Below are 25,016 nucleotides of genomic sequence, written 5' to 3'. Positions count from 1 at the left end.
CTGTGAAAAGTTCACAACACCTAAAATTAGGAGTTAAATTTATGTAGCAGGTTTCATGAAGGAATCTAAAAGCAGTTCATGGATGTTAGCTGAGCAAGCAGCGCAATATCCCGGCGATGGGACTGGCCCTTTATTATCTGCCGATGAGAAAACGGGCAAGGGATGGTAAAATAGGAGAACACGGGAAGAGAGTGGACACCGGACCCGGGTGACCTGGATCCCATGCCGCTGCCTGATGACCAGGGCCCATTCGCAGGTGCAGCGTGCTCCCCAAGAAAGCAGTCGTCACACAAGGATTTGGAGTGGCCCGAGCCTGGAAACATTTGGAACCAAGAGCAGCTCTGTGGGGCTGCAGCTCCGCTTTCCGCTGGCTGAGGCTCCGACCCCATCCCTCTGCGAGCAGCCTGCGCACCCCTGCCAGGCACGGCTGGGCTGCCTGCGGCTCACTGTGCTGGCAAAATCCGGACAAACTGAGTGTGCAGTTTTTGCCATCTGATTTTGATTGCTGGTTGGTAATTGACTTTATTATTTCAAGTATCAAATGTTGCTGTGGGACAGTATTTTCCCTGATACTCGCTCGTGTGCTGATTAAACCTGGCTGACTGCAGCATCACAGCGAACAGCAGCGCGCTATCAGAGAGCAGTCCAAAAGGGCCAGTAAAAAAAACCAGGCAGGACTTAGTTTCTCAGGAGCAGCTGAGACTCGGACAGAAAAGACACACTTAAGAGAAAAGTTCCTGCGGCAAAACCATGGAGGAAAACTGATCTTGAAAAACACACAGCCCCAAACTTAAAGGGATCAGCGTGGGCAGGGGGTAGTGTTCAACGGCAGCCACATCAGCTGACAGGAGAGCAGCATGTCACACTAATTGGCTAGGGCTAATGAGGAGCTAAAGCCCCCTCCATCCCCCTACTCGATTCACGCCTGACAGGCCCTGAATGTGGCTAAGTTGGGGCAGAGCAGCGGAGTGGGCTCTGTGACCTTTGGAAAAGCACGTGTCCCAGCTTGGGGCTGCCTGCTCTGCTTTTGGTGGGTCCCACCACCACCGTGGGCTACCGAAAAGGTCACCTTGTGACGGGCTGGGAGGCTGCCAGGGAGCCTGTGCCTCGGCATGCGCCGGAGGGGACGACGACAGGAGGCTGGGGACGGTGGCGGGTGCAGGCAGAGGCAGGGCTGGGAGCACGGCCGGGTGTGTGGCACCAACCAACACCCTGCGGCTCCATCCCTCGCTGCCTCCCTGCTTCCCTCTCACACACCGTCACCGAGCCGCGGCTGATGCCCAGGTTTTCCCCAACACTGACTTCCACGGGAGCGTAGCAGCCGCTCTGCAAGATGAAGCGTCATGAATTCAAATTTAAAAATACCCGTTCGTATGGCCCCTGCTGACCGCTTCCCGCTCCAGCAGCTACGACTAAAGAAAGACTGGATAAACAGGAAGCGTTCCACACATCCCATTTGACTCCTGCAGCTCCGCTGCTGAGGCCACAGCAGTCCTGCTCCGTGCTCGGCTCTGCGTGCGCGTGGAGGTGCGGGTGGCCAATGTCCCAGCCATGCACCATGGTCTGCGTCCGTCCTGGGGCAGAGGACACAGGACAGATGGCATAGGGCCAGGTGGTGGTTGCTGCAACCGATAAAATTTGTCTCTAGAGTTTTCCCCAAAGTTCGTTTTTGAAGGAGGATGCCCAGAGCCTTTGTGAAGGCTCCGTACATCGCAGGATTGAGCCTGTGTGTCTGCCGACGGTGGAGAAAGCTGTCAGCTCTGGACCTGGGTTTCCTGTGTCCAGCATCTCTGATCTAAAAGGAGCATCCAGCGCTGCCTCTTCTCGCAGGCTGCGTGTGCGTGAATGCAAGCCCTATAACTTTCCATAGGGAGCTGCTGCTTCAAACCCAGCTCAGCACCGAGCAGAAAGCCAGCCGGAGATGGACCCTCCCTACAGGTTAATGTAGCGTGCGCATATAAATACACCCCGCGCTTCACGCGCAGCTGGGCACAAACACCGTCCTTTGCCCCGCAGAGGCTCCCCTGGACGGACGCTCTCCCACGGAGCCCAGCAGCTGGCAGCGCCCGTGGCAAGCAGCACGCGGTGTAAAACCACCGATTGCTGGAGAGAGCGATGGGCGGCAGAAAACGGCCTCTCAAAACCTGTCTGCCAAGGACAACAAGTGGGGTCTTTCTTTAGCTGTGCATTTATATAAATAAACACAGGAATACTTTGCAACTCCCAGGGGACTTGCCCAGAGTCAGATTTTGCTGAATAAGGGTGGGAGCAATGCTCTGCTCACCGTAAGCCTGTGCACAAGCGCTGCCCAGGCTGGGAGGGCCCCTGCGTGTGTGGCGTGAGCCGGGGACGCGGCTCTGCTCCAGGGGAGCCCCGGAGAGCACGTGTCCCCAGACCCGCGCCGGGCACTCGGTCTGGCCGGGAGGAAAGCGTGCGGGCTGCCGTGGGGGTCTCACTGCCCGCAGCTGTGGGGCTGCTCGCTTGGTGGCCTCATCGTGTCCTCTGAGAGACGGAGAAAATAATTGCCGCTGCCGCAGCCCTCGTTCCAAAATGGCTCCTTTCCTAGCACGGGCTGCATCAAATTTTCAAATTTCAATTAAAAAGCGTGCTATTCCTCCTTTGGCCATCCAGAACCAAGGTCACACATGCACATATATTTAATTTGAAATCATAAGCAGCTTTGCACCAGAATGCCATTGAGAACTAGCAGTTCTTTCCCTGTCCCTCTTTGCTGCCCAGCCCTGAAGATGCCATCTTTGCTGACTGACGTCCTGCAGGTTTAGTGGACCAAACTGCCTGTTCCTCGCTCTTTCCCAGCACAGGGACGGTGTGACAGGGGTGACAAACTGCCCAACAAACTGACTGACCGCCATGTTGTAACCCAAATTCCAACGGGTCGTAAATACCCGAGGACGTGCTGTGCTGATGCCCGGCGTCAGCATGGCCCCCTCTTGAGAAGATGGCCGCCGGCCCTGCCATGCTTGGCATGGGCTGTCAGGGAGGCCCTGGCGCTGCAATGGTCCCCCCTGGCCCCCCATGCACCCCATTGAAGGGGGAGTGAGGGGTGGCCGTGGCGGGGGCTGCTGAAATGAGCCCTGTGCCAGCGAGGTGGGAGGCCGGGGGGCGGCCGCCATCTTCAGCCTGGCGCGAGGCGCAGGCGGGGAGCCCGGCGGGCGGCCCTCTCCCTCCCCACGTCCCTGGGGACTCATGGCTGCCTCCTCTCCCTCCAGCAACCCATGGCCGTCCCCAGCGGTGGGGGGGGGCCGCCCCGTGGCCACTCTCCCCCTTGGGCACGGGGCGGCCGTGTTTGTTCTCCTCGCGGCGCCCGTTATCAGCGCACAACACACGCAGGAAGTCCTGTCTGGGATTGTCCATCCCTGGCCTGATTTATACGGGAAGGAAAGCATAAAAAGCCGCCCTTCCACCTCGGCAGCCACCTCCTGCGGGTGCGCGGCCGGCGGCCATGCCGGGGGTGCGAGGTGGGCGCCCAGGTCCCCCGGCCCCGGGGCAGCCGGGCAGGGATGGCGGCCGGGAGCCGGCGGGGAGCGCGGCGGCGGGGCTGCTGGCAGCGCGGCGGGGGACAACGGGGCATCGCAGGTACCGTACGGGCTGCGGTGGGGACGGGGTGGGACGGGACAGAGCGGGGTGTGGGCACCGGGGGCAATGGCGGTGGGTCCTCGCCGGGCTGGACCCCGCGGTGGGTGGGTTGTCAGCCCAGCTCCGGGCGAGGCGATGGCGGGAGCCGCGGGGGCTGGTTGAACGCCGCGCTGGCAAAGGGCTGCCGGCGCGGAGGGTTTTTAAAGCACCCTGCGGCTGCTCTGCTGTGGGCCACGCACGTGTCGAGCCGAGGAGTGTCTCCGGCGCTGGGCTGCTTGGAGCCCAGCCTGCAGCACTGCGGCTTTCAATTCACCCCACTGGCGCTCAAGCTGTTTTCCAAGAGCGGAGGCCTCGAATGGTGCCTTTTACCTCCTGTGCTTGTAGAAGAAGGCTTCAAAGTCTTGCACAAATACCTCCTGAAAACTCTTAGCAAATCTCCTTTCCCTAACTCATTCCCTTTTTCCGTCTGCCTGCTCTCCGAACACCTCTGATGCCACTCCACGTTGCTGACCCATCCGCCCGCGCTCCCCGGCACGGTGCTGCTCCGTGTTCCCGCACAGCCAGCCAGTGCCTGGGCATCCCAGCCGGGGGGCTGCTTTCGCCCCCCGGCACAGCCGCAGCCACGCCGCTTTCTCTCGGGGCGGCGGGACCCCGAGCCACGACGCCGAGTGCGGGTTTCATCGCGCACCGCAGCAGGGTTCGGTCCCGGGGAGCGGGTGAGACGCGGGGCTGGACGGGGCTGTGGGCAGGCACTGTCCCTGCTCTCGTGCAGGGCTGAAGCTTGCCCCGGCTGACGGCCGAGCCTGCAGCGTGCCGGTGTTTGCACGCCGGGAGCTCGGCGAAGCCTCTCGGATTGACAGCCGCGGAGCTGGGTGGTTGGCGTGCGGGTTGTTTCCAGCTGCCCACGGACCTGTGGGTCCCGTCGTCCCAGCCTGTGGCGTGACACAGTGCGGGCAGGAGGCTTTCGGTGAGGCACGTGGGGTTTTTGGGGGTGAAAGGCTGGCGGTGGGTCGGAGCAGCTGGGGTGCACTGGCTGGCTGTGCGGGAATACAGAGCAGGACCGTGCCGGGGAGCGGCTCTCAGCAGAAATAACCCGGTGTACTTTTTCCCAGGGTCTAACATTCACAGAATCAATTCACTGGGCTGAGAATCAAACGTAAGAAGAAATAGCAAGGCTTTGTCAGTGATAAAATTAATTTAACAGCAGATTGGGAAGCTTTGCCACTGCACAGGAAGCTGTGCGAGACAGGAGCCCAGATGCGGTGGCTGGACCCTGAGCCTCCTCGAAAATCTGCCTCTCCTCTGGGCAGCGGCAGAAAACACCGGGTCTGCTCTGGCAGATTTTGGATGTTATTCCCTGTGATCCAGTATTCATTCTGCCGATTGAGCTAGTCCCACTCTATGCTGTTGAACTACCAGCTCTGCACAAGTTTTCCCCAGAGGTAAGGAAGAGAAATTGAATCTGGGCTGCAGACTCATTTGAGCCGTTTCCCAGACTCAGCTGCTGCAGATGGGGCTGGCTCTGGGGAGACAGATTTACAAACTGCAACAAATTAGAGTAAACGAACCTGACTCACAGTCACACCAGCAGCAGAAGGGCATGGCGAAACGCAAGGGAAGACGTAACTTGAGGTTTCAGATGAGACAGAGAGAGAAAAGGAAAGGGTGTCTGCTAACAGAAGAGGACGATCAGAGAGGTTATTTCACTCTCTGTCCTCTCTCCCCAGGTGAATGCTTGGGTGCCCGTCCTGCCCGTAGCCTGGGCGGCGGCTGCAGAGGAGCTCCGCTTAGCACAGGCTTCTGGAGCTGGAGACTCCTGATAGAGAAGGACAGTGAGGGCGAAAACCAGCGCTGTGTGAAATGCTGTCTCCTGAGCTGCTCGCTGGGATGGCTGTGACGGAGGGACCGAGCCGGGCATGCAGCTCGCAGCTCTTCCCACTGCACTTCTCGCGCGCTCCTCGGGGAGTGATTCACTGGGAAAACGCAGGGGGAACAGCGGAGCGGGGGACCATCCCCTCTGACTAATGCTGCTTTTTGCCAGGGAAATTTCACAGAAAGCTGCGAAATTCGGTTTATTTCTGGGTGAGATGAATCATTTTCCAGCTTTTACGCAGCAGCCATTTCTGCCTCCTCTAAACGTAAATAAGAACTCCTCTGTGTGCACGTAGGAGAAAATAAACCTGGCTACGGGATGTTGCCCTGTTCACACGTTTGTTCTCGCACAGCTACAGCGAGGCTGCTCTATGTGTCCGTGGGCGTCTTCAGTTGTAACACACCAGTCCTGAGACACTTTATGCTTGCGAAGTCCTCAGGCAAAAAAAAAAAAAAATCACTTTGTGGGAATCGGATCTGGGTCATAATAAGCACAGCACTGGGCAACTGGTGACGACAGACCGAGAGCTATGGGCCAAGTACTTTTCTTGGTTTGACCTGCTTTGATCCCACTGACATCAATGGTCTCCCCTAGATTTCCACTGAGATAACTGGTCTGCAGCTGAAGCAACCGAGAACAATACGGGACAGGATAAAGTAGTGGGAGGTCGTTTTCCTCACAGGGCTCTGCAGAACAGGGGCTGCTCCAAAGCCTAAACTTCAGTGTAAAGTTTACAAACAGCTTTATGAAAAGCCCAAACAGAAGAGCTTGCTCTGAAACAGGAAAAGCCATTCTCCCTTTTCTCAGAAGCATCAAAAATTCTTATTGCTTTAGCAAGTACTTCCAGGTCTGTGCGAGACCCCTGCGGAGGCCAGCGAGAGCCCATTGTAGGCAGCAGGTATGGGGTCAGCCCTGGCTTGTAGTAGCTGAAGGGTTTTGCATCTGTGTGCGTGTCGCTCTTCCGTCTGTCTCCCCATCCATCTGTCTCCATCTGCCACTTCACCGCCTCCAGCCCCAGGCCGGGGAAGCGCTCGTGTGCTTGGGCACGTCCCGTTTACTGCGATGGGTAGCCAGCACTCCTCCCAAAGAGAGGTTTCCTGGTGGGGGACCTTAGTGCTGGTCTCCTATTAAGTCTTCTCTGTCAATCATTTGCTTTTCATGCCTACAGAGACAGAGCAAAGTTGAGTCGCCCCACCCCAGCCCCAGACACCCTCATGCCCTCCGAGCTCACCTATGCACAGGGGACCGGCTGGAAGCCCACCCGCTCCTCCAGCCCTCGGCCACCACAGATGCTCTCTGGGTGACGCTGGATCTGGCACCGCTGCCTTGGTGGGGGGGGGTGGGCTGCGGGACGGGCTCTGGGAAACGGGGAGGGGGTGAACATCTCGCCTTCGCAGCCAGGCTGGTGCTCAGCCTGAGACCCGCTCCGGGCCGGCGCTCAGCGTGCCTCGTAGCTCACGCCGGCGGTAAAACCGGTGGGAGAAAAGGAGATTTTGACATTGTTATATCTGAGAGGGAGGTTGGGCAGAAACATTTCTTTCTTGGCCCAGAGACAAGTATTAATATTAGATGTCGTGGGAGTACACTTCTAGTGTGCAAGGGAGAAAGCTTTGGAGGAAACATGTAAAACGCTGGTCCAGGGAGGATTTCGGATTCACAGACTTGCAGCTGAGAGCCAAAATCCCGTGCTACCTTTGTCAGAAGCTCATCGCTCCGATATGAACAGAGACAACAGATCTGATCTTCCCCCTTTCTGAACTGGCATCACTCCTCTGCTTTCAAGGGAACTTTGCCAGGCTGAGTCCTGGGGGATCTCCTCCCAGCATAATGAATATTAGCATATAAGACACTGAACCCTCCCTATGAGCGGAGAATTAAATGCTCTTTTAAAGGGTTATATGCGGCTCTTAAGCAGCTGACATGGGCACTTGCTTGAGCAGAGATTTGACCAAGTAAATGGTACTGAAAAGCAAACATTTTGCAATTAAAATAACTGCAGAATTTTAAAATACTGCAGTACCCTTAGGGAACATTTGTCCAATGGCTGAGAAGGCTCTGACGGAGGAGTGGGGTGCTCGGTCCTGCGCTGGGTGTCATTGCCCCACAAGAGCTGAGAGCCGAGTGCCGTGAGGGACACTGGGTGTCAACGAGCCCATCCCCTTCCTCACCACCTGGGATCCCAGGGGCTTTTGCAAGGGTTGGTGGGCGGTTAGGGGTCTTTGTCCTTAAATGAGTGTGTGCATGTACTGAAGGTGGCAAAATACCGTGTTGGGGTACAGCAGATGGGATCGCAAATGAGCGTAAGGGAACTTGGATACACCAGGAGAGTGCCAGCAGCAAGAGGCCACCCCGTTCTCTTGGGTTCTCAGAAAACTCCAGCCCTGGGCCCCGGGGAGGCTGCTGGAGGGGACAGCTCGGTGCTCGGCGAAGCCCCAGCGCTGCGTTCGGTGGAGCCACGGCTTCTGCTCTGCTCGGTCCTTGCTTGTATCCCTGCCTGCTCTACCCCAAAGGTCTGCCTGGCCTTTCCCACCGGGCTCACAGCAGGGTGACCCCCATCGCCAGCCCGTGTGAGTGAGGGGAGGACCAGGACCCCTCAGATGCTCCTAAAACACCCACTGCGCAGTCTGCAGTGCCCGTACCGCGGTGTCCGTGACTGTCATGCCAGCGAGCCTTCGCAGCGTAAGCTCAGTGCCAACGGCAGACACAGGCACGCCGTGGCCGCGGTCCTGCATCCATCCCCACCCCACTCCGCAAGGACCTTTGGGGGCACCCAGGGAACCCCGCACCAGGTCCGTCGTGGGCAAGGGCTGGGGCGCTGATCTCTGCCTGCACGACCAGGGGAGTGTAACAGCGGGCTGCTTCTCTCCTGACAGGAAGAAACCGAGATGCTCCAGAAGGAAAGGACCCCTGCTCAGGACAGATGAGGGAGCACCACGGATAAGGTGAGTGTCTCGGCCGTGAAATTAGATCCTGTGCTTTCAGTGTGGTCAGATGGAGAAGCTTTCCATTGGCTTCCAAATGCAATTATGAGACAAGTTGAATATCAGGCTCTGTTCATCTCCCCCATAGACCAGAAAAAACAGTAGCACTCTCTGCGTAATAAGATAATTACCGTCCCTGTGAGGCTCTTGGGAAAAGCTGCCTGTGCTTCGTGCTTATGAGATTAAGTGAGCTGAAATCATTCCCCAGCGCTAGGCTGGACCCAGACGGAGCAAGCAAACCTGTTTGTGCTGTGCGAGGGGCTGTGCAAGGCGGAGCTGTGCTCCCACCAGCATCAGCCAGCCTTTCCCTGGCTGCCGGGAGGGCTCCCGGCTCCCGCGTGCCCCGTCCTCCCCGGCAGCGGAGCTTCATCCTCATCAGCACGTCCCAGAGCCGATTCCCCTCTGCTCTGCTCCCTTCCCCAGGGAGGATCTGACCAAGGCAGTTTATGCTCCTCTTACACGGGTCCACCTGCGAGCCCCACACCTCCACACCCCATCAGCTTCCCTGGAGGGCCCAGCACGACCCGAGACAGCTCCAGTTCAACCAGCAGCCCCAGTACCCATGAGGAAACACATGGGCTGGGGCCAGCGATCTCAGTTGCTCTTTTGGAGCCGTTATTGTCGAAGTGGTAAATATTTCCTTTAAATACCTGCATGCTTTCAGAAAAAGTTGCAAAGCTCGATGGGAACAGATATTCCCGGGGGGCCGTATCCTGCCCGTCGTTTGCACAGCAGACCCCTGCAAGGCTGGGGCTGCGCATGGGCAGGCGCCTAAGTCATTTGAAAAACAATAAGCAAGAGCAAAACGTCGACAAAACAAGTGGCAGCTTGGCACAAACCGAACTGCCGCGTTTTCTTTGCTACGTAACCGGGCGTTTAGCAGGAGCAGCCTGCGGGCAGCCGGGGCGGGGGTCGGAGCTGCACCCTGCGTGGGGCTGCGTGTTGAATTCGGGCGTCTCTCCGGGTCCATCCTCACCCCGCTCCACGGCTGGGGGTGTCCAGGGGATCCCCTACGCACCCTTTAGGGCTGGCTGGAAACCAGACTCCCTGTCCCGGCAGTTCATCGCCCGCTTCTGGAGGACTTTGCTGTTGTAATGAGCTCAGGGGGATGGGTGGGTGTCAGGAGGATGGGGCCAAGCTCTTTTCAGTGGTGCCCAGCGACAGGACAAGGGGCAATGGGCACAAACTGAAGCACAGGAAGTTCTGTCTGAACATGAGGAAGAACTTCTTCCCTCTGAGGGTGACGGAGCCCTGGCCCAGGCTGCCCAGGGAGGCTGTGGAGTCTCCTTCTCTGGAGATATTCAAGACCCGCCTGGATGCGGTGCTGTGCAGCCTGCTCTGGGTGACCCTGCTTGGGCAGGGGGTTGGGCTGGGTGACCCACAGAGGTCCCTGCCAACCCCGAACATTCTGTGATTCTGTGATTCTGTGACAGGGCGCGGTGGGAGGCTGCGGACCAGTACGGTGTGCTAGGTGACCAGGGAAAGACGATGTCTGCTCTTAAAATCATGGGTCCTCTTCGGGAGTGCAGAGCCAGCTACGGTATTTTTTAGCCAAGATAAATGAACTCGCCCTGGTGACTGCGCTGGTGATGGAGCATTTCACCCGGGAGTCTGAGCACCCCAGGGTGAGGGGCTGGGGGCTCCGCTGGCACCTCCTTCTCTTGCTGTTAAGCCCCTGCCCACCCAGGAGAGCTGGTCTGGGGTGGGGGGTCGGGGACCTCGTGTCCTCGTAGCACGGGGCGTGCAGAAACAGGCTGCCAGGGCTGCCGGGGAGTCCGCAGGACGCCAGGGTGGGGGTCCCTTGCAGTCCCGCATCCCTCGGGGTCAGTGCGGCCGCCACGACACGAGGGGCACAACATCAACGTGACCCCCCACGCAGGCCGGGCCTCTCTGGGGGGGTCCTACCCTCTCCCCACATGTCCCTGGGAGCTGGGACACCTCGGCAGGGGCAGGGGGGTCCTGCCCTGTCCCCACACATCCCCCCGAGGACTGGGCTTCTCCAGGGGGTCCCACCCTGTCCCAGCGCATCCCCCCAGGACCGTGCCTCTCAGGGGGTCTCGCCCTGTCTCTGTGCATCTCCCCCAGCACCAGGCCCCTCGGGGGGTCCTGCCCTGTCCCCTCATGTCCCCGGGAGCCAGGGCACCTCGGCAGGGGCAGGGGGGTCCTGCCTTGTCCCAGTGCATCCCCTCCAGGTCTGGGCTTCTCCAGGGGGTCCTGTCCTGTCCCTGCACATCCCCCCGAGGACTGGGCTTCTCCAGGGGGTCCTGCCCTGTCCCTGCACATCCCCGCGAGGACCGCGCCTCTCCGGGGGTCCCGCCCTGTCCCCGCACGCCCCCGGAGCCGGGGCAGCTCGGCGGGGGCAGGTGGCTGCGGGCGGGGGCCGGCGGGGCGGGGGCAGGCGGAGGCTCCCCGGGCCCCGGCGCTTCCCCCCCGCCCGGGAGGCTCCGCTTTCCTCCCCGCCGGGAGCTGACTGGGCCGGGGCGGAGGGACCGGCTCGGGCCGGGGGAGGGAATGCGCGGGGGCCCGCGGCGGCTCCGGCTCCGGTGAGTCCCGGGAGAGGGGGGGGTGGCGGAGCCGGACTCGCTGCCGCAGCGGCAGCGCCCGGGGGTCCCGGCGCGGCGGGGGCGGGAGCGGCGCGGGAGGTGCCCCGGGAGGGGGGGGGGGGGGGGGGGGGGGGGAAGCACGGCGGGGCCCCGCCTGCCTCGGGGGGTGCAGCGCCGGGGGGGAGCGGGGCTCGGCCTGCTGCGGGCCGGGGGGAGCATCCCTGCGCCGGCACCGCGGTACCCGCGTCCCGGGAGCCCGCCGCACGGTGCCTGCATCCCCCCGGGGATCCCCGCCCCGCACCCCGCTGCACGGTGCCTGCATCCCCGCAGCCTGCCCCCCGGGGATCCCCCCCCCGCACCCCGCTGCACGGTGCCTGCATCCCCGCAGCCTGCCCCGCGGGGATCCCCCCCCCCCGCACCCCGCTGCACGGTGCCTGCATCCCCGCAGCCTGTCTTGCGGGGTTCCCCCCCCCCCCCCCCTGCACCCCGCTCCATCGCTCCCGCGTCCCCACGCCTGGTTCCCGCATCCCAGCCTGCGCAGGGAGCAGCCGGGGGGGGGGCTGTAGGGGTGAATCCACCTCCTCGCTGCCGGTGTCGGTGCTCCCCGGGAGGGTCTGGCTCGGGGGGGCACAGAGCAGGGCCAGCTCGCCGTCGGGAGCAGCGGTTTCGCCTGCAGAACCAGGCCAGGCTGCTTGGCAAAGCGCGGCTGTCGCGTTCTCGGGAGAGTCGTCGCATCCTCTCGAGGGTCTGGATGCTCCCGCGCCGCTTTGCAGGCGGACCCCGACTCCGGCCGCTGCCGTCGGCTGGAGATTCAGCCTTGGTTGCATGGGCAGAGCTGACGGGCTGTGTTTTCGTGCTGGTTGCTGCAGTGGGTTAGGCGAGGCTTGGGAGGGTGAGGGGGTCGTTTCTGGCTGGTGGGAGAGGGGCCCATGGCCAGCCGAGGAGACTTTGCTGCCCACTGGAACAGCACAAGCTGGGATGCACCCACGTAGTTTCACTTGCTGGACTGTGGGGCTTCACCTCTTCATCTGAGAGACTAGAAAAGCAGTGATGAAAAAAACTCCTCTGTTATTTTTTTCTTAAGCATGAAAAAATTTTCCTGAGGTGATGTGCTTTAAACGAGGAGCACTAGAATAGGTAGTGGCAACAGGCAGGAGGATCTTCAGCGGCTTTAAAGACATTGATTTTCGTAAACTCATAAAAAAGACAAGCATAGGCTATCATATTTTCCACTTTTGCAACTTTTTCTTCTATGAAGCAACCATAATTTTGTGACCCAGAGGGATACTCTGACCACTTGAGGTAGGGCAATGCCGCTCCGTTTCAAAGCGAAAAAACAAACCGCCTGTATTTTAAGCTTGTGCCCTGTGTTTCTTGCCTTCCCCACAGGGAAAGCTCCCACGGCAGTCACGGGAATCCCGTGGGAGGACGGAGATGGTTGGCAGAGTTTGCCTGACAGAGGTCTGGAGAAGCACCACTAGTCTGGGGATGTGTGGCTGTAAGGAAAATCCACGCCCCAGTACAGCCCTGGGAAAAGCCGGCTGGCTGAGCGGTGGGGGTTTAGAACATCTCTGCACATTGGTGTCCCTGGGACGTCACCTGGAGGACTGGGGAGAAGGAAGGTTTCTTCACTGTGCTTTTAAAACTTCCCTGCAGGTCAACAAAGATTTAATTTCCTGATGGCAGAGATACCACATATTAATCATTAGAAGATTAAATTTATCCCTGTGTTTGGAGGAGAATGGAGGACTGCAGGCCTTCTATCACCAAAATCCCCCTTACGTCCTCAAAGCTGGGCTTGTACGGAGGTGGCGGTGGGCTTGAGCATCTGCAGTTCCCTGCTGGGCTGCAGCTCTGTGGAACAGCTCGTGCCGCTGTAGGAGCAGGGTGGGCACATTGCCACCCCTTGCTGTCCTGGAGCCGGACCCTCGGCTTCCTCAGCACTGCTGAATTCATAGAATCATAGAATCATAGAATTGTAAGGGTTGGAAGGGACCTTAAAGACCATCTGGTTCCAACCCCCCTGCCATGAGCAGGGACATCTTCCACCAGCCCAGGGTGCTCAGAGCTCCGTCCAACCTGGCCTTGAGCACTGCCAGGGAGGGGGCAGCCACAGCTTCTCTGGGCAACCTGGGCCAGGGTTTCACCACCCTCATGGGGAAGAATTTCTTCCTAATATCTAATCGAAATCTGCCCTCTTTTAGTTTACAGCCGTTCCCCCTTGTCCTGTCACTACACCCCCTTGTGAAAAGCCCCTCTCCATCCTTCCTGTCGGCCCCTCCAGGCCCTGGCAGCTGCTCTAAGGTCACCCCGGAGCCTTCCCTTCTCCAGGCTGAACAGCCCCAACTCCCTCAGCCTGTCCTCGCAGGAGAGGTGCTCCAGCCCTCGGATCATCTTCGTGGCCTCCTCTGGACCTGCTCCAACACATCCATGTCCTTCCTATGTTGGGTGTCCAGAGCTGGACGCAGGACTCCAGGTGGGGTCTCACCAGAGCGGAGTAAAGGGGCAGAATCCCCTCCCTCGGCCCTGCTGGCCGCAATTCAGGGACGGAGCGAGGTCCTGATTGCATTTGTAGGGATCCGGTCGCTTTGCTGTGACAGGGAGCCTCCCCGCTGCCCAGCCTGGCAGAGCTGCCAGCCCTGCTCGTGGTGGGTGTGGAGGGGAAGGGGCTGCTCGGCCGGCCGGCCGGCTCGCGCCGCGCTGCCGCTGCGTGGAAACACGCACGAGACGTTTGGTGTTGAAGGGTAGGAGGGCACCAGGCTGGTTTCTCTCCAGATGCGGGTCTGCATCTCTCTGTGCCTCAGTTTCTTCACCTGCACAAAGGACAAGGTGATACTGAGTGCCTTGGCGAAGGGCTTGGAGACCCGCAGGGTCTGTAGGTTTGGGATGGTTACGCCAGTTGTCCCCAGCAGCTTGTCTCAGAGTTTGTAATTGTCCTGAAGGAGTTTGGGGATGAGCCTGCGATCCCCAATCCCCCATCACCCGGGGATTGTTGAAAGATTATTTGCAGCTCACCATATTTGCAATTTCAGAAGGAGGTTTCATTTTGTTTTTCTTCCCCATAAAGTCACTCCTTTCTCAAGGTTTAATAGATTCTTTCTTTAATTGGCATATATTTAAGGTGGGTTTCTTTATTTCTTCCTCCTTTAACTGCTGCCATCCGGAGGCCAGCTCTTTTGTTTAAATTAGATCCGGTTTAAATTAGATATTGTTATTGACCTTCTTCAGCCTTGTTTCATATTTGTCCTCTGCTAGAAAATCAAAGCCTCTTTATTCGTGACTCGCTTAGTACTGACTCTGCAGACGGTACACACGGCCCTTACAGCACTTTTCTCTGGCAAGAAGTTGTGCTTTAAAGAGAAGATCAGATTTCAGCGCGTTATGTGGTGGGAAAACGCAGCTTTACAACGCTGTATGGATTAAGAAATTACGGGGCATTGTTTTGCCCTCGCTGCCTGGAACTGGCAGCGCGTTTCGTGCGACGCAGGTCCCTGCCCTGCCACTCGACAAGCGACCGCGCGGCCCCGGTGCCGCGAGAGCATCTCCGGCGTGCCGGGCCAGGCGTGCCTCGGGGTGCACCACTGTGGGGGGTTCACGGGTCCCTCGTGTCCCCTCTGCCCCTCTCTGCTCCTGCCGCAGCCCCGTGTGCTGCCCTCGGAGGGTCTGCGCACACCCAGCGCGTCCCTCTGTCCCAGGAGTGGGGACATGGCTCCATCAGAGCTGGCGATGGACACCGCGTGGTCACACCGCTCTCCTCCGGCTTGCAGGGTTCCCCGCTGACAGGCGAGACATGCGGTAGGAGCCAGCGCTCCCCACCCAAGAGCGAGACTCGGTCGTGCTGCCCAGTGCCGTGGGAGGGACGGGACATGCGCCGCATCGGCTGCCTCCTCCTGGGACTCCTCCTCATCCTCAGCACGACCAGCACGGACGGCTTTGCCCGGGCAGGGTAAGCCCCCTTTTTGTCCCCATCTCCCGGTGTGCCTGTCTGCATGTCATACAGTCACAGAATCATTAAGGGTGGGAAAGACCTCTAAGATCATCAGGTCCAACTGTCAGCCCAACACCCCCATGCCTGCTAAGCCATGTCCTGAAGAGCCATATCTACACGTTTTATGAACCCCTCCAGGGATGGGGACTCCATCACCTCCCTGGGCAGCCTGGTCCAGTGCCTGAGCACTCTTTCAGTAAAAACGTTTTTCTGAATATCCAATCTAAACCACCCGTGAGGCAACTTGAGGCCATGAACGCAACTTGAGGCCGTTGTCACGGCGAGGCGCATCCCCTCTGGGTGGTGGAGAGCCCTGTCCAGCCAGACGGCTGCATGTGCGCGGGCGGCTTGCTGGGCTGGCGAGGAGGTGGGAAAAGGCTCTGCCGAGTCCTCCCGGGGCAGCCAGGGCTCGGCAGCCTTTCGCTGGTGTTTGTTTGCTTTGTCACTGAAGCAAAAAAACCTCTCGGAGAGAATGCCCTGACTCCATTTAGCTCCATGCAGGGGACACAAAGGCACTCGGGGCTTTTTGTCGAGGAGAGTTGAAAGCTAATCAGGCCCTGAGCTGTTCATGAATTATTGTTGTCTCTTTCGAGCACATCCTTGCACAAAAATAAGCGTGCAGTCTTGCTATCGTGCCAGTCAAGCCCTGCAAACGCTCCATCCAAGGAGGATGCACTGTCCAGGGGATGCAGGCATGGAGAGCGCCGGGGGGTTGTTGCCTGCCGTGCCCTGTGCTGCCTGGGCTGCTGCAGCCACTGCAGTCCATGCTCCCTCAAGCCCAGGAGCGACAGCTCCAGCGATTCCCCTTCCTTTCCCGGGAAGCGGGTCCGACACGATGCCCTGGATCCCAGCACAGCCTGGGCAGGCAGAGCTCAGCTCCCGCTGGGTCAGAGTAAGGCCAGAGCTCCGTGCTCCCGTTTCTTCCCCAGCCAAAAGGAGCTCGAGCTCAATGCCCGCCCCCCAGACACAGCTCACATTTTCGACAGAGTTTGTTTTTACATTTAAATACTCTCCTCTAGCATTAAACCTTTTTACATTCTGGTCGGGACTAAAACCACAGGCTGAATTCCTCGCTCGCACGCACGGGCTGCAGCAATAGCTTTAATCTAAATTTTGCAAAGCAAACAATTGCTATTTAAAAATGTTATTCTCTATAGCATTAATCAGGCTGAAAGGAGTTTTCTGGAGTTAATGGAAGCCATCTGATGTCCATGCTAATTCCCAGGCTTTTTATTCTAGTTTCTAATTGGGCTGGGAGGCTGAGACGAGCAGACAAGTTCCTCAGTGGGACTGACCTGGCTGGGCTGGAAAATGTTGAAAACAAGAAGAATCTTTAACCAAGACCACTTTGGCTTTAACCTTGGGAAAGTTTCTGACCAGATCGCAGTTATTTCGGGAAAACTGGAGGACGACTTTTGTCTGGCCTCTACCTTTTTGCTGTGAGCCTGTCCCTTCCTGTGGAGTCATTAATTTCTTGGTGACCACAGGGGCAACCGTTTCAGGAGTGCAAAAACCTCAGAAAGGAAAAATCCACCCGGAAAGTGAGTGATTTTAAGGGAAGGGGGGCGATGAATGGAAGGAGAACTGCTTTGAGTAAACCTCCCCTAAATGTGGGCCCCGACTGCTCTCCCGGGACGGAGGGACGGTGCAGAGTGAGGGTACGAGCAGGCATCAGCGCCTTTTGCACGGGGCTGGGGAGGCAGAGCCCAGGCAGCCCGTGGCGCTCCAGCTTTGTGTCGCTGCCCCGAAACAGCTTGAAGCAGCCCCCCGGGTCACTCGGGGCAATTAGCCGCTGCCGTTTAAATAGCCCTCCCTGGAGAGGAGCCACGTCCTGGGCTGGCTCAGATCGGGGGAGCCCCTTCGCCCCAGCGCAGCAGCAGCGGGTTGGTTTCTCGCCGGTGCCTGACCCGCTCCCCTCTCCGCAGCCGCCGAGTCTGTGCCGCGACGCCGCAGAGCCGGGCGTCCGCCTACGCCGAGTCCCACGTCCAGCCCGTCTACCAGCCCTACCTCACCACCTGCCAGGGCCACCGCCTCTGCAGCACCTACAGGTGAGGACAACCGCTTGCACCACCCCCCTGGGACCCCGAGAGGCAGCCGGGCCCGTCCCAGCGAGGGGGCTGCGGAAGGAGGGACCCCCTACCCCGATCTGTGGGGAAGGGACTCCCAGGTCTGACCCGCCGGCGTGGGAGCGGGATGCGGGGCTCGGGGTGGATGCTCCCTCGCCCAGCTCAGCCCCGTCCTTGCGTTGCAGGACCATCTACAGGGTCGCCTACCGGCAGGCGTACAGGCAGCTGCCCCAGCCCGCGGCCCCGTGCTGTCCCGGCTGGAGCAGAGCCAACAGCCACGCGCTCAGCTGCAACAGAGGTAAGGGGCTGCTGTGCCAGCCCGGTGCCAGCGCTCGCTGTCCCCCAGCCCCGGGGGCCGGCGGGCTGCGGTCCCTGGACGAGGCCCTGGCAGCCAGCTCTCTCATTTACCGGCTCTCTGTCTGTCGGGCGGATTCTCCCTGTAGGAAAGCATTTAAATTTTTGGCATCGCAACCAAATGCGGTTCGATTTCAGATTAATTCCCAGCCTTTCTCTGCTGCCTCACAGGCCTTTTTCCTTTGGGATCGCTTATTAACTTTATAGTTACCAGAGAATAAATAGAACAAGTAAGCCCTTTCCATATAAATCAGCAGTAATGGAAGAGAAATGCTTTCAGGAGGCAATCAAGATGTACAGCACAAAACAAATGGAAAACATCAGCAGCTTGTCTGTCCCCAGATGAGCTCAGAGCGCGGCACCCGGGGCTTCCCAGGGCCTGCTGCTGCCCATCAGCCCTCCTCCCTCCCAGCTGCGCTGGCTGCAGGCGCCTCGGCCTCTTTGCAGGCTTCAAAACCAAGGTCCTGTTCGTCCCAGCCATCCCACCCTGGCCAGCTCAACCCCACTGCGCCGGGGCTGGTGCAGAGCGTCCCGGCCCCGAGCTGGTGCTGGGTTGTGTTTTGGGGGGGGGGGGGGGGGGGTGCGTGCACTGGGTGTGTGCACTGGGTGTGTGCACGTGTCCACAGTGGTAGGGGAGCGAGCTCGGGACCCCCAGAGCTGCCCGGTGACGCTGTGCTCGTGTTTTGTCTCGCAGCTCTCTGCCAGGTGCCGTGCCAGAACGGTGGGAGCTGCTCCTTCCCCGGCAGATGCGCCTGCCCGCCCGGCTGGACGGGGCCAGCCTGCCAGACAGGTACCAGCCATAGAATCAAGAATCATTAAGGTTGGGAAAGACCTCTAATATCATCAGGTCCAACCATCAACCCAACATCCCCATGCCTGCTAAGCCACGTCCCGCAGTGCCACATCTACACGGCTTTTGAACCCCTCCAGGGACAGGGACTCCACCACCGCCCTGGGCAGCCTGGTCCAATTCCTGAGCACTCTTGCAGTAAAGACATTTTTCCGAATATCCAATCTAAACCTCCCCTGATGCAACTTGAGGCCATTGCCTCTCGTCCTATCGCTGGTTACTTGGGAGAAGAGGCCAACCCCTGCCTCACTACACCCTCCTTTCAGGGAGCTGTAGAGAGCGAGAAGGTCCCCCCTCAGCCTCCTCTTCTCCAGACTGAACAGCCCCAGCTCCCTCAGCTGCTGCTTGTAAGACTTGTATGCTCCATGCTGCTCCCTGCACCGGGCCTGCCCTGCTGCTGCCGCCGGAAGAGCTTCTCCGTGGCTGCCATGGGGCTCTGGAGGTCCTCTGCCCACAGACCAACCCCTTGGTGGGAGATGGGGACCAGTACTGTGGCTCCACGCCAAGCCTTGGCATATGCCTGGTGCTGCTCAGACCACAGAGGGGACCCAGCGTGACACCCCTCCACGCAGACACAGCGACGCACGCCCGGACGTATCGCCCCAGGGCAGCGATGCCCGATGGTCCGGCGGGGAAGGGATGGGAAGCTCGGCTCCCCGGGGAGCTCTGACCTCCCTTTGGCTGCACTGGTGGTCCCAGTGCTCACGTGCAGCACTGACGTCCCCATTTTTGCTGCGCTGCTGCTCCGCGCTGGGTCCGCGCGGGCAGAGGCTGTGCTCTGCCCTGACCGCGCAGCCAGCAAAGGGCCTTCTGCAGGGCAGCCATTCCGCTCCGGGGGTCGGCCCGAGGTTGTGTGCTTGTAAAGTACACCCATCTGACCCAGCTCCCAGGCTTTGTAAACTCATGCTGTAAACTAAGACGGTCATTTACTGCAGAGACTAAATCTGTAAATCAGAAATATCTGTGGATGGAGGCGATGCCGGGTGATCACAGAATCACAGAATGTTCGGGGTTGGAAGGGACCTCTGTGGGTCACCCAGCCCAACCCCCTGCCCAAGCAGGGTCACCCAGAGCAGGCTGCACAGCACCGTGTCCAGGCGGGGCTTGAATATCTCCAGAGAAGGAGACTCCACAGCCTCCCTGGGCAGCCTGGGCCAGGGCTCCGTCACCCTCAGAGGGAAGAAGTTCTTCCTCCTGTTCAGACGGAACTTCCTCTGCTTCAGTTTGTGCCCATTGCCCCTTGTCCTGTCGCTGGGCACCACTGAACAGAGTTTGACCCCATCCTCCTAACACCCACCCTGCAGATATTTGTAAGCATTTATAAGGTCTCCAGGCACCGAACTCCTCTCCAGCGTGTGAGCAGCCCGATGCTCCTCGCCACAGCACAGGCAGCGTGGTGCACACCAGCATGGTGCAAACCCCTGCCACGGCGCTCCCCGGCTTTCTGCCCTCCCGTAGGGCAGAGGAGGAGCGCGTGGCATTGACCCACGCTGGGCCAGGCAGGGCTGAGCACACTGCTGACAGCTCCGGCTCCAGCGCAGGGGGGAAAGGATTTTTCCCACTGCCTAAAACAGATTCGCCCGGGCGTGGGAAGCAGTTCAGCTCATTTTGCTTTGTGGGAACAGCTTTAATAACTCCCCCGTGTGAGGAGAGGTTACTGGGTTTTGTACACACTTGAAAGGCTAATAGCTCCTTGCCATGGCTGGCTGGAACCAAAACCCCGGCTGTAAATCCAGGATGAGAGCCGAGTGCTGCCTGCGCCCGCCTGCCCAGAGCTGGGACACTTCTGCCCACGGCTTTTGTTCCTGGCTCTTTTGTGGGGGGAGCGGGCGGAGGGGAGGGGGCCAGACCCCCTCGGGAAATGCCAGCTGGGTCTGAGGTTCCATCGCATCCCCACCCCGAGCAGCTCTAGCAGGGGGAGCGGGACCCTTGCTTTCGGGGCTGAGCTGCCCGTGCCCCTCGCCCCTGGTTATCTTCCCCTCACCACCCCTGCCCTCACTGAGCCGTGCCTGTGGTTTCAGACGTGGATGAGTGCGATGGCCAGAGCCACGGCTGCGCTCAGCTCTGCATCAACACGGCCGGGAGCTACCGCTGCGCCTGCCGGGACGGCTTCGGCCTCGCTGCTGACGACAAGGCATGCCGGCCGCTGGTGCCAGCCCCCCAGCCAGAGACCCTCGGCCAAGCAGGTAACCTGGGCCCCGACTGCGGGGCAGCCCCGGCTGGAAGCTGGGATTAACATGCGGCATCACAGGGTGGCTGGAGCAGAAGTGGGAAGGGACAGGCAAGGGGACGACAGCCAGAAGCCCTCATCTTTATTCCCAATGTCCCGGGGGTCCCTCTCCCACCCAAAGAACCTCCTCATGCACAAATCCAGCCACTGCTCCATCCGCAAGCGTGACAGAGCCCGTCCACAGTGTCCAGTGGCCAAGACGCAGCTCTTCTCTCCATTGTCGTCATCGTCCTTCCCGCAGGGCAAGTCCGGAGCCACGAGGAGCGGCGGGCATCGCTGGTGACGGCCCATTATTACTTTTGGTACGCGCTGTGACACTTCAAACTCGTACCGTGAGTAATAATGCGCTGTGGCCAGCATGGGCATCACGCAGCAAACACCTGGGAGAGCAGGGCACCGTCTGCACGTGCCCCGCAAGCCACCGGCCTTCAACCCCTGCCCGGGGCCCTCAGCAGGGACAACCCTTTGTGCCCACCACGAGATGGGGCAGACCTGGCTGCTAACTAGTTTGACAGCACGGGCACGAAAGGCCAGGTTTGCTGGACATCTTGTCCTTTCAGCATCACCTCGCTGCCTGAAACCCCCCTCCACCTTGTTGCAGGTACTCCAGCAGCAAGGAGAGGCTTGTGCACGTTAGCAGCAGGAGTAGATGCCAGTGCTTGCAGCAGGCGGTGGATCCAATCGATGCTCCTGGGGCTGGTGCCAGTATGGCAGACCCCAGGGGCTCACTGGGAAAGGAGCAGAAAGCAGCAGAGCTTGGCCTGAGCTCTGCAGCGATGTCTTCCCCCGGCACCCTCCACTTCACCTCTGGCAACGGGCTTTTACTAACTGACCTTTCCTTGGTCACTTTTTCAGATCCCCCCAGTGAAATGAAGGAAGAAATGAAAGACCTGAAGAGCAGAGTGGAAGCGCTGGAGCAGGTGAACGTTCAGCCCGCACCTCTGCCCTGCCCTCGCTGCCCTGTCGTGGCTCGAGGCCGTGCTCAGCCAGCTCCCACCCCGGGCTGTGCACAGCCAGGGTTTCCCTCCGCCCCGGCTCTATTTTTAACGCCGTGCTGGCCTCGCGCCGCAGCGATCCCAGCTGTGCTCCACGCTGCCGGCAGCGCCCACGCAGCAGCTCCCCCAGCCCCACAGCCCTATGAACGCAACCAAAGCCCCGCGAGCCGGCCGGCGTGCCGCCCCGGTGGGGTGCGTCCCAGGCGTGCTACATCCCACCGGGTGGTCCTCACGGCTGGGGAGGACACGCTCACGGCTCCCCATCTCCCCGCAGAAACTCCAGCTGGTGCTGGCCCCCTTCCACAACCTCATGCCATCTGCACCGGAGGACGTCGGCGCAGATCCCGTCAGCCGGCTGTCCCACTCCCTCCAGCAACTGGACAGAATCGACTCCCTGAGCGAGCAGATCTCCTTCCTCGAGGAGCGGCTGGAGACGTGTAAGTGCCTGGAAGAAGCAGGGTTGAAGGATTTCGCTCCACCCACGCTGCCCACAGCGCTCACATGTGGGCCAGCGAGATCAGTAACACATATGCCACTGTTAATCTGTATCTCCTGCAAGCTCAGCAGCCTGTAATTAATGAAAGATGAACACAAACAGCCCATTAGCTTCATTTCAAAGCTGTTTCTATGGCTGCACCATCTGACCGCCCTTGCAGCGGCCAAAAATCGTAAGATCAGCGCACGGCAACACGGCTCTGGGGCAGAAGCGGAGGGAGCCCGCTGCGCGCAGTGGGTCACCTCTCGCGGTCAGCACCCTCGCCGGCTGCCGTCCCTTGCCGTGCCGTTACAACGCAGCCCCCAGGAAAGAACCCCCAACTCCTAGGAAATGAACAGTCTCAAAAGTCAATCAGGAAAGTTTAGGGAGCGTGCAGAAGTTGGCAGATTTACGAGCCTGGGAAGTTTTAGGCATTTCTTTTTGAAGTCTATGCACCAGTCCTTTGCCGAGCAGTGGACCAGAGAGGGTCTCCTGAGCAGCAGACCCCGGACGAGAGGCAGTGGTGAGAGCTGCCATGCGTGAAATGGCTGAAGGCGGGGGTCTTGCGTGGTGTGCTGCCCCGCGGCACCACAGAGACCCGGCCCGGAGGCGTGCGCAGCGCTCTCCCTGGGGCACTGCAGCTTGACTCCGAGCAGAGCACAAACCATACCAACACTTTATCGTGACAGGCAGCTCTTTGCAGCTTGCTTTCCCATTCAATAACTCCGGTCAAACATGCCCAGGAAGGAGGCATGGCCGGGCCAGGGGCTGGCGGCAGAGTGGTGAGGGTGCTTGGAAAGACTTCAGGGGAAAGGGCATTTCAGGGCCTCTCCAGTCCCAGTTCACTGCTTGCAGTAATGGCTTAGATGTAAAAGACTTCAAAGAACTTGTCTGAAGACTAAGTAGCTGCAAACAGACACTTAAAAACATCTCAGAAAGGGGTAATCATGAGAACCACGGAGCGTTCCAGCAGAGTGAGTTTCCTGGTATTGCGCTGTACGTGTTATTAGTGACGGCACTGCGGAATGCGGGCAGTATCACAAGGTAACGTGGATTTATTCCAAGGGATGACTCCAAAGTCCTGAAACTAACTTCTGCCAAGCAAAACTTGTTTTTGTCCCTCTCATGGTCTTGAAAGTCCCCGGAGGACACAAGACTGTCCCATCACGCTCCAGCAAGCCCTGGGGCTGGTGGGGCAGCCCATGGGGGCCTCAGTAACCATCCCCCTCCTGTGCCTGGTGAAGCGTTTCAGGACTGAATGCGAAGGTACAACTGCACTCTCCAGCTGTCTGCCACTGGGGATGTGTGTGAGGACTAGAAAACATCCTCTCTTTAAACCACCAGCGAAGGCACAGTCGGATCTCTTTAAGCCACCACCATTTCAGCCCCTCCAAGTCCGAATTCCCCCCAGCTCAACACAGGCTGCCAGTGCTCGGCTGTGCACGGCCCGCTGGCAGCACCCCAAACCCCAACCACACGCCCTGCACGGCCCCGTCCACCCCCGGATCTCCCCGGGCGCTGGGGACGTCGGTGACCCGCTGCTGTCACACAGAGCCACGGGCTGCGTCTGCGCTGGGGACAGGCTGGTCCCAGCCTCCGCCAGCGTTACCATCACTGGCTTCCCCCCGCCTTGGGACGCGTCGTCCAGGACTGCCCAGGCGAGGACCGCGGCACGCTGGGGAGGCGAGAGCGATGCTCCCGAAGGCAGTGGGATGGAGCCAGCCTGGGGGGGGTTTGGCCGAGGGAAAGCAGCACGTGGGGGTGACAGTCACAGAGGCTGAAGTCAGCCTCTTCCTCCCCGGGGAAAGGGACAAGGCGAACCCAGGCTAACAACACTGGTGGACTGTTTGGGGTTTTGTTTTTCCTCTTCTCAGGTTCCTGCAAGAATGAACTGTAGCCGAGCGCCCGAGGAACTGGAGCAAGCAGAGTGCAGCCGTAGCACCGACCTCGCTCTCCAGCCCCGGGGTGAGGATGAAGCCACGTCATCGACGGGAGGGCACAGGGCAGCAGGAGGCGGCTGGTTTCCCATCAGCACCTCCTTCATTTTCTCTTCCAACTCGCCTTCTCAAAGGTCACTTCCAAACTGGACTCCGAGCCCTCAGCATCTCACCCCCTTCCTGCTGGAGCAGCAGAAAATAAATGCCTTACCTCGTGCCCCGACTGCCTGGCACAGCCGGGCAGAAGCTGTACGCGAAGCCGTGCGGTGCTGAGCTTTGCCTGGCTTTTACTTCGCGTTACCCTGGGACATCGTCTCCCAGCAGACAGAGCTGGCCCGGGCAGGACGGCTGCCCGCCCCGTGCTCCCCCTGCCCGCTCCCACCCAAGGAAGGTGGGGGCAAGGCCTGCGTTTGGGGGACAACGGCCAAGGACTTGTGGCAGAGGGGGCAGCCCCCTGGCAGGCATCGTGGCAGGGGATGGGTGCAGAGGTACCGCGCTGGCTGGGGATGCGGAGCGGGTGCCCATCCCCACAGCATCTGCTCTGCTCCCTGCGCGGGTGCTGGGGGCTGGCTGCTGCCTCTCTGCTGCTCCGCTTGGCAGCCGCTCGCTCCGGTCACCCGCTCCTGCTCACAGGCACCGTCCCGCGCCCTGCGGAGCGCTGACAAGGATGGAGCTTCTGCACGGGCCTGAGGCTGCAGAGTCTGTTCTCACTTGTAGAAAACACTTCCCTGTGACGCTCCCATCAACAGCACAGTAGTGCCAGCAGGGTGAGGGCAACCAGGGAGGGACAGTCCTCTGCCTGCCTGGATTTGGGACCAAGGCCTGGCACACCCGCGTGTTTACACTGGCTGTCGGGGTAGCCGGTCTCTCCCGGACCCGAGAGCCACTGCACCATCAGCCCGCGGCCCGCGTGCCTACCTCCCCCTCAGCACTGCTTGCCCAAGCACGAGGACACCGGTACAGCGGAGCAGACATCGCCAACCTGGTACCACACTCTCCTGGCTAGGGAGAGCGGCAGGAGCAGCCGCGTGCGGCGTGGGCAACGGGGTTGCACCGAAATAAAGCCTCCTGCTGCACACACAGCGGCTGTGGGATCATTGGTGGCGGGGAAGGTGCTTGCTCCAGGG

At 59.9% G+C, this 25,016-nt stretch overlaps 1 protein-coding gene across 3 annotated transcripts; it reads left to right on the top strand.

The window, feature by feature from the left end:
* The first annotated feature begins 3,439 nt into the window (after positions 1 to 3,439).
* Positions 3,440 to 24,967, top strand: EGFL7 (EGF like domain multiple 7). 3 transcript variants are annotated; one of them, XR_012765872.1, is made up of 11 exons: positions 3,440 to 3,597; positions 8,344 to 8,412; positions 14,762 to 14,940; positions 16,908 to 17,030; positions 17,234 to 17,346; positions 18,097 to 18,192; positions 20,274 to 20,438; positions 21,338 to 21,402; positions 21,752 to 21,914; positions 23,827 to 23,917; positions 24,024 to 24,967. XR_012765872.1 is itself a non-coding variant. In XM_075439593.1 (10 exons), the coding sequence occupies exons 3-10, from the start codon at positions 14,861 to 14,863 to the stop codon at positions 23,847 to 23,849; spliced, it is 828 nt and encodes a 275-aa protein (XP_075295708.1). In that variant the 5' UTR covers positions 3,440 to 3,597; positions 8,344 to 8,412; positions 14,762 to 14,860; the 3' UTR covers positions 23,850 to 24,967. The 3 variants fall into 3 exon arrangements, 2 of the variants coding, with proteins under 2 accessions (XP_075295708.1, XP_075295710.1); XM_075439593.1 differs by having other exon boundaries at positions 23,827 to 24,967; XM_075439595.1 differs by lacking the exons at positions 3,440 to 3,597; positions 8,344 to 8,412 and adding an exon at positions 10,922 to 10,994 and having other exon boundaries at positions 23,827 to 24,967.
* Positions 24,968 to 25,016: the final 49 nt, after the last annotated feature.

The sequence above is a fragment of the Opisthocomus hoazin genome, chromosome 19 (genome assembly GCF_030867145.1).
Source record: "Opisthocomus hoazin isolate bOpiHoa1 chromosome 19, bOpiHoa1.hap1, whole genome shotgun sequence".
Lineage (NCBI taxonomy): Eukaryota > Metazoa > Chordata > Aves > Opisthocomiformes > Opisthocomidae > Opisthocomus > Opisthocomus hoazin.
Note: the sequence above shows the minus strand (reverse complement) of the source record. Positions and strands in the feature narration are given on the sequence as shown.

Excerpts from the sequence above, each read along its gene's own strand:
- EGFL7 (XM_075439593.1), top strand. The coding sequence starts at position 14,861 with ATGCGCCGCATCGGCTGCCTCCTCCTGGGACTCCTCCTCATCCTCAGC. Across the intron at positions 14,941-16,907 it reads GACGGCTTTGCCCGGGCAGG|CCGCCGAGTCTGTGCCGCGA; the intron begins GTAAGCCCCCTT and ends CCCTCTCCGCAG. Across the intron at positions 17,347-18,096 it reads CGCGCTCAGCTGCAACAGAG|CTCTCTGCCAGGTGCCGTGC; the intron begins GTAAGGGGCTGC and ends TTTGTCTCGCAG.